At 39.8% G+C, this 8529-nt stretch overlaps 1 protein-coding gene across 1 annotated transcript in view; it reads left to right on the plus strand.

Moving 5' to 3' along the window:
• Positions 1-1200: 1200 nt before the first annotated feature.
• Positions 1201-8529, plus strand: part of LOC106882279 (protein YAE1 homolog) — a 33053-nt gene continuing 25724 nt past the window's right edge. Inside the window, exon 1 of the mRNA XM_014932897.2 lies at positions 1201-1546. Within this exon, the coding sequence (XP_014788383.1) occupies positions 1376-1546 (171 nt within the window). The 5' untranslated portion in view covers positions 1201-1375. The remainder of the gene's footprint in view (positions 1547-8529) is intronic.

Here is an 8529-nt window from a genome sequence, read left to right on the forward strand (position 1 = left end):
TATATATATATATATATAAGAATTTAAGGAATGGAGAAAACGCATGTTATAATTGCATACTTTATTCCTACATATGTTTCAAAGGATTACAACCTGTGTGATCCATAGGGATCTTTGATATTAAAATTGTAACCTTCTCGTCAGGGAAAGCATGGGAATCATCTTAAACGTAAGACATTATGACCGACTATGAAAACAATAGATGGATAAGTATGCAATTATAACATGCGTTTTCTCCATTCCTTAAATTCTTATATATATATATATATAGAGAGAGAGAGAGAGAGATAAATAGATAGATAGATAGATAGATCACTCAATAGATTGATAGATAATGGAGAGACAGATATAGACAGATAGATAGTTAGATAGATTGATGGGTGGGTAGGTAGGTAGGTAGGTTGGTAGGTAGGTAGATAGATAGATAGATAGATAGATAGATAGATAGATAGATAGATAGATAGATGTTGCATCATTTACATTACCACCAAGAATTATTAGAGGGATGTTCAGCTAGTAAATGGGTTCAGGTCCGGGAGAGCCTGAAAGCGGATCGGTCGATACATACTGGAACCCTCCCTAAAAACGAAAGCTCCACACCCTCAAATTTTGAGACTTCCCACTCATCATCATCCGAAAAGTTATTCCACCTGCCAAATTTTCCCCAAGGTCCACGATCTCAGTAAGTTATAAGTTTCTCAACTTGACATAATGGAAGTCTTTCCTATAACTATTAAAAGTTATCACTGAGAAATGGAAATTTCGTTTACTAGTTCTACTACTACAAACACACCACCACCACCATTACTATTATTAGTACTAGTACAATCACGACTTTATTAGTCCAATGGTTATTACCCCCACAGTACATTATCGTTCCTTCCACCACCTCCACTATTATTAGAACCACCTCCACTATCATTAGAATCACTACCACTACCACTAGAACCACTATTACACCACCACCACCACCACTATCATTTGCTCCGACTCTGTTGCCGGTATGAACGTCACATGACGTATACAAACCGGTCATATGACGTCAACACCAACACATTCTTTGTGCGCGTGTGTGTGTGTGTCTCTCTCTCTCTGTCTCCCTTTCTATTTACCACTCTCTCTTTCTCTCTCCCCCTCTTTCTCTCTCTCTCATTTAATCTGAGCTCCGTCTCCACCACTATCGTTACTGTTTGAAGTCACATGACTTCTAGTCTCTAACAGTTTGCGAGAAAGTAAGAGGGGGGAAAGTCAGTGCGCGCGCGTACGTATGTGTGTGTGTGTGTGTCAGTTGATAACAATAGTATACATACGCGTTTGCACGCGTGTGCGTTAGTGTGTTCGAGTTGTCTCATTTCCACCCTCATCGCATAACAACATGTCAGCCGTCGATCTGAGTAGACTGAGGCCAAGTGAATCTTCACTTCAAACCGATCAAAATGGCAATGGTAACACTACCAACGATATGGAGGATATATACGATGAAGATGTGTCTGAATTAGAGGTGGGTAAGAAAGATTGGTCACAGATGAACTGGAAACTATCTCAGGTAAGAAGACGTCTCCAGAAAGGAAGTATTTGTTTTGTTAATTAGCCGGCATGTCTCTCTTTATTACTTGTTTTATTATTTATCTGTATAGCTACAATATATTTCTCTCTACCTATAGTGTCCTAACTTTCTGTCTATTTGTGTCATTTTCTTTATTTATTCCTCTAATATAAAAATTGTCCTTCCATCGATCTCTAGAATCCCAACTTTCTAGAATCCCAACTTTCTGTTAGGATCTCCGTCTTTTCTATTCATATTTTCGTCTAATATGTTTGGTATTTGTATTGATCGATTTCTCTATTGCGTCCTAACTTTCTGTCTGTATTTTTCTACTTTCTTATTTGTCTCGATATAGAATATTTCTGTCGATCTGTTGTTTGTCCATATGTGTATCTTTTTATTTCTGTTTGTATCTATGTAGACTGTATCGATCTGTTTATCTACCTATAGTGTTTATTGATAACTTTCTTTTATGAAGTATACCAATGTATTTCTTACTAGATTAGCTAGGTGTTTGACCGTCTGTAATACACACACACACTAACCTGTGTATGGATGTGTGTGTTGTCTGCCCCCCCTCTCTCCCTCGAACTTACACACACTCACACAAGTCTGTGTATGTATATGTGAGTGTGTGTTGTCTGCCCGCCCCCCCCCCGTCTCTCTCAAATACACTAGTCTGTGTATACGTGTATGTATATATGTGGCTGTGCGTGTTATCTGCCTCTCTCTCTCTATGTCTCTGTTTGTCTGTCTCTCTGTCTCTGTCTCTCTCTCACACACACATTGTGTCTTTACATACCAGTCTGCCTGCCTGCCTGTCTGTCTCTATGTGTCATACAACCTCACCTTCCTGGTCCCTCCTTTGTTATGTTCACATGATGACGTCACCGACGTATCAAGCCAGTTGTCACAGTATACACACACACACACACACACGCAGTCTTATGTTACCACGCACACTTGCATTCTCTCCTAATTTCATATTTAACCAAAGGCAATTTTCGTCGGACACAATGTGATCACTCACTCTTTCCTCTTCCTCCTCCTCTTTTTATGTTAGCAAGTGTATACACACACACACATACGCACACGCACACACACACACACGCACACACACACACACACACACAAACGCACACACACACAAACACACATATTCACTCATAGCAGCTGGTTTTTGTTTAGTACCAAATCAACGCTGACTGAATGCGCATATAATCAAAATGTCTTCTAGCCGTGACCACCCTGTCTATTTACAAGTACCTAGGACTACATTACCTTAGGTGTCATTCCTTTCTTAAGATGGTAGTGTGTGATTTGTCTGCTATTTTTAGCAGATTGAGCAAGAATGTAGTGAATTCCCAATTCCTCGTGTCACAGCTGGTGGTTTTCGTTTAACCCCAGGCCAGATCTATGAAAGTGCCATCGTTTTCAGACAACGTACCCAGGACTATTTTATCGAATGTGTCCTTCCTTTATGAAGTGGTCTGAGAGAAATTTGGCTGTTATTTTTAACAAGTCAAGCGATCACAATGCTGAAGTGTATGTTGCTGGCCTGGAAATTCAAGGTTCACGTTTAGTTACTATCATGGCCTGATGTGTTCGTAGACGAGATTCTTAACCCTCTGCTGTACAAAGTAATAACCGAAGAAAAGTATCGCTGGTTGTAGAAAAACAGTGGGAACACTATTTATGGATGGATGTTTTTGTTGGCAGACATTGTGTTCCGATCCTGTTTTTGGTTATAACTTCTGTAGTGAAAGATTTTCCTGGGATTAATTACCTTTGAGATGGAACTACAGGAAAAGGAAAATTTCAGTTGGGACCCAATAGATACTGGTAGTCACTACATCACTCTTCTCCCTATACATACATACACACACACACACATACTCTTAGTCGTTACTCTTTTACTTGTTTCAGTCATTTGACTGCGGCCATGCTGGAACACCGCCTTTAGTCGAGAAAATCGACCCCAGGACTTATTCTTTGTAAGCCTAGTACTTATTCTATCGGTCTCTTTTTGCCGAACCGCAAAGTTACGGGGACGTAAACCAAGTCCACTCACAAGGCTTTGGTCGGCCCGAGGCTATAGTAGAAGACACTTGCCCAAGGTGCCACGCAGTGGGACTGAACCCGGAACCATGTGGTTGGTAAGCAAGCTACTTACCACACAGCCACTCCTGCATACATACATATACATACACACATATATATAAAGGCACCTGTGCTGGTGACATGTGAAAGGCACCCAGTACATTTTGTAAAGTGTTTGGCATTAGGAAGGGCATCCAGCTGTAAAAAACCATGCCAGAGCAGACAATTGGGGCCTGGACAGCCCTCAGGCTGGCCAGCTCCTGTCAGACTGTCCAACCTGTGCCCATATGGAAAACGGACCTTAAATGATGATGATGGTAATGCTCAATTTTATACTTTAAGCTTATCAGTTGTCAATTTTACAAGGGTTCTGTTACTTATAGTTGGCAAATGTATCTCTACCATGTGGTACCAATTCATAGCTGGGTAGACTGGGATGGTCTACTAAGGTCATAGGTGAGTGTCACTCCCTCCTTTTGTGACTAAATAATAGTTTCACTTAAGCACAAGTACACAAACATCTGCTGAAAATCAACCCTGATACTTAACTGTTACTTATTTTAGCCTCTAGAATATGAACTTTTGACCTGGTCATCTGAAACACTGTGAACTTAAATGCCTGAACTGTCCATATTCAACTATATCTAATTATAAATAAGGAAGTATGTGGAGGCACAGTTCACTATTGTACACAGTATGATCTACTGACCTTAACTATAAAAAAATAATATTGAAATTATGTTGCCTGAATCATAAGAAATGATGGCCTTACACACATACACACACTGAAATATTAAGCATGTCTGCAGACACACACCCCTACCAATAATTTTACATAAACACAACCAACCACACCCATCTAAATGGGTGGAGGTGACAAGAATTTTGAAACTGATGAAGTAACTATGTAACACACTTCCTTAATGTCTGAAATGACTCAGTCCTTACCCCTATTATACCTATATCCATCCCCTGATGTCTGTCTGGTTAACTAGCCCACACCCCTATTACACCCAGTGACATTATCCTCCTTATGTATGCACCCCATCAATGTTACTGTAGTGCATCAACCCATACCTACATGTCTATCTGTCTGTCTGTCTGTATCTGTCTATCTATCAGTCTCTCTCTCTCTCTATATATATATATAGAGAGAGAGAGAGACACCTTGTAGTAGTGGTATCCACCCTGTATGAAGTGTTTCTGTCATAAACATCCACCCATGGCCCCAGCCGACAACTGATGAAGGGTCCTTTCTCTGTGTTAACTTGTCCTGTTTTCCATTTTTTCTCATTGTTTACGTATTTCATTTTATTTGCACCATTGTTGATGTCCTGTACCCATATATGCATGTATGTATATATATATATTATTTATTACATATATCATCATCATCATCGTTGAACGTCTGTTTTTCATGCTGGCATGAGTTGGACGCTTTGACTGCAGTCTAAAGAGCCAACAGCTGCACCAGGCTCCAATCTGATCTGGTAATGTTTCTATAGCTGGATGCTCTTCCTAACGCCAACCACTCCAAGAGTATAGTGGGTGGTTTTTACATGCCACCGGCACAGGGAGCCATATGTATTTAGAATATTACACTTACCTTTTCCATTGGTCCCCAGACACAAAATTATTATGACATTTAAAGCAGGTCTCTATACCTCACGGTCTTGAACAGTTCTGCTTTCAGCCAGACCAATCATTGACCTTAAATGTCTCTAGTATTGACATTCCTAGCAGTGGACATCTTGTCAAGTATGTTCTTTAAATTCTCGGAGTGAAGAAAGTTCTGCTCCTGAGATCAAATCCACTGTATATTCAGTTAGACACTGCTTCAATTGTTTTATTTTATGCATGTTGTTGTTGTTGTTGTTAGCCCCCAGATCTAACTCAGACTGAGTGGACCTATGATTAAAGAAATTCCATGGTCATCTCCTTTTTACTCAGGCAATATATTCAAGATGACAACAACAACAACAATAATAATAATAATAATCCTTTATACAATAGGCACAAGGCCTAGACTTTGGAGGAGGGGGACAGTCGATTACATCGACCCCTTCCCCCCCAGTACTCAACTGGTACTTATTTTATTGACCCTCGAAAGGATGTAAGGCTAAGTCGAACCTGGTGGAATTTGAACTCAGAATGTGAAGACGGATGAAATACTGCTAAGCATTTTGCCTGGTGTGCTAATGATTCTGCCAGCTCACCACCATAATAATAATAATCCTTTCTACTAAAGGCACGAGGTCTGAAATTTGCGGGTAGGGGACCAGTTGATTACATTGATCCATTGATCCCAGTGTTTCACTGGTACTTAATTTATCGACCCCGAAAGGATGAAAGGCAAAGTCGACCTCAGCAGAATTTGAACTCAGAATGTAAGGACAGGCAAAATACTAACGATTCTGCTAACATGCAGCCTTAATAATAATAATAATAATAATAATAAATTATTTTATAGCCACAAGGGCTCATGTACAAAACATTAAAAGACATACAACGACATAAAAGACAAAAATAGGTCGATACAATGGGTTTTCGCATGTACACAATGTAATAACAAAAGACTTGAACTAATTAAAACTCCCAAATGGGGAGGCACTTTAAGGTCTTTGTGGAAAACCCCACAAAAGTCACGGGTGCTTGAACAACAGGGCAAGAGCCTGTCTCCATTTTTTTTACAGGTGTATGCTCAGAATTGGTCCTTTCACACCTGGTATTCTTCCAACATTCACTCATTTTTCAACAAACTTGCTACAAGGCAATACTTCCTTCTCCACCCACAACTTCCTTTTCAAGTGAAATAATAATAATAATAATGATGATGATGATGATGATGATGATGAGCTTATTGTTTACAGTGCTCAGGTGCACTACAACTCATCAGGACAAAGTGGCCAAAATTGCATAAACACAACATAAACTAATGCACAAGAAGCAAACAGTGAATGAGTCATTACAAAAAAAGTGGTGGTGGTGGCCGGACATCAGGTGTATTGTTTCGTGAATTTCAGAAAGCCTGGAAGTTTTGAAGGTTGTAGTGTCCTGACAGCTAACAACTGATGTGGATATCCAATATATCCTTCTTTGTTTATGATGGTAGGTTGTGTTGAGGGGGGATTTGGCTGCTATTTCTCCCCTTTTGGCTTTTTGCAAATTATAGTGTCATTGATTGTAGGTTTTTCACTAATGGGTCGCTTGTATATTTCTATTGGTGACTGTGCGATGGAAGTGTCTGTGCAACTTGGGTGGATTTAATACCACAAGGTAGTTTTGTTTGAATGAACTTCCATTTTATCAGTTTTTTTTTTCCAGAAAAAGATACACATATTCATACGCATATGAATGCATACTTGTATGTGTGTGCATATATGTATGTATTTATGTTTGCGTGAATGTATGTTTGTGTGTGTGTATGTTTGTGTGTGTATGTATCTATGTATGTATGTATGTATGTGCATGTATGTATGTGTGCGTGTATGTATGTGTGTATGTATATATGTTTGTGTATGTATATATGTTTGTGTATGTATATGATGCATGCATGTATGTATGTATATATGTATGTATGTGTGTGTATGTATATATGTTTGCATGTGTGTGTCTGTGATGTGTGTATGTATGCATGTATGTATGTATGTATACTGTTACCTTGTATACGCTGATGAAGATGTTAGGTGGATGTGGGACATTTCTTTACTTCATAGGATTATAATTTGTTACCTTTTAATAGGGTGGCAGCCCATTTCATCCCAGCTGGAGTAGAATCCTGTCTTGCTCCAGCTGGCTTGGTAGCCTATCTTTCCCTGGTCGTGATGATAGCCTATATTGCCATGGCAGACATAGTACCCTTACCTTGTCCCAACTGGTACAAATACCTCGTCTTGTCATGGCTGGGATGGTAGTTTGCAGCTCATCTCATTTCAACTGGGGTAATTGTTTGCTATATCCCAAGTGGGGTGAATGCCCGTCACATCCTGAATAGGGTGACTATTTTGGGTGACATTCCTCGGTATTCTGGAACCTCTTCTCAACATCTAAGAGAACAATGATGTATAGAATTCTGTGCCCTGCTCTCTTTCTTTTCCAAAGCAGTTTTGTTATATTTGAACTCTAGACCTGTGAGACTTCAGTCGTTACCCATGGCCACCAACTCATTATTGTTTCTGCTGTATATGCAGTACATATGTGTGCATATATGTTTATATATGTATATATATTGTACATATATGTTTGTGAAGGTGCATGGGTCAATGGTTTGAGTGTCGGGCGCATGATCATGAGGTAGTGATTTCGGTTCCTGGACCAGGCTGTGTTGTTTTCTTGAGCAAGACACTTTATTTCACATTGCTCCAGTTCACTCAACTGTAAAAATGAGTTGTGATGTCACCGGTGCCAAGCTGTGCCGGCCCCTTTGCCATTCCCTTGGATAACATCAGTGGTGTGAAGAGTAGTTGTATGGTTTTCTATGAATGTACATGTGGTTGTGTGTGTAAATTATTGTTTGGTAATTATGCTGACATCCACTTAATTTATAAATCTACAGGCACACTCGCACACACACATCTACATAAACACTGATCATATTCACTCACTCACACACACAGATGTGTGTGTGCAAACACATTTTATTACATGTATCATTGTCATTAAAGGTCCATTTTCCATGCTAGCCTGCCTTGAATGGTTGAACAGGAGCTGGCAAGCCAGAGGGCTGTACCAAGCTCCTATGGTTTCTATGGCTGGATGCTCTTCCTAATGTTAACCACCTTACAGAGTATGCTGGTGCTTTTCATGTGGCACCAGCACAGATGCTTCTAATGTGGGTGCTTGACATTAGCTTGGGTGCCCTTTACGTGGTGCAAGAACAAGTG

The sequence above is a fragment of the Octopus bimaculoides genome, chromosome 4 (assembly GCF_001194135.2).
Source record: "Octopus bimaculoides isolate UCB-OBI-ISO-001 chromosome 4, ASM119413v2, whole genome shotgun sequence".
In the NCBI taxonomy this organism is placed as follows: Eukaryota; Metazoa; Mollusca; class Cephalopoda; order Octopoda; family Octopodidae; genus Octopus; species Octopus bimaculoides.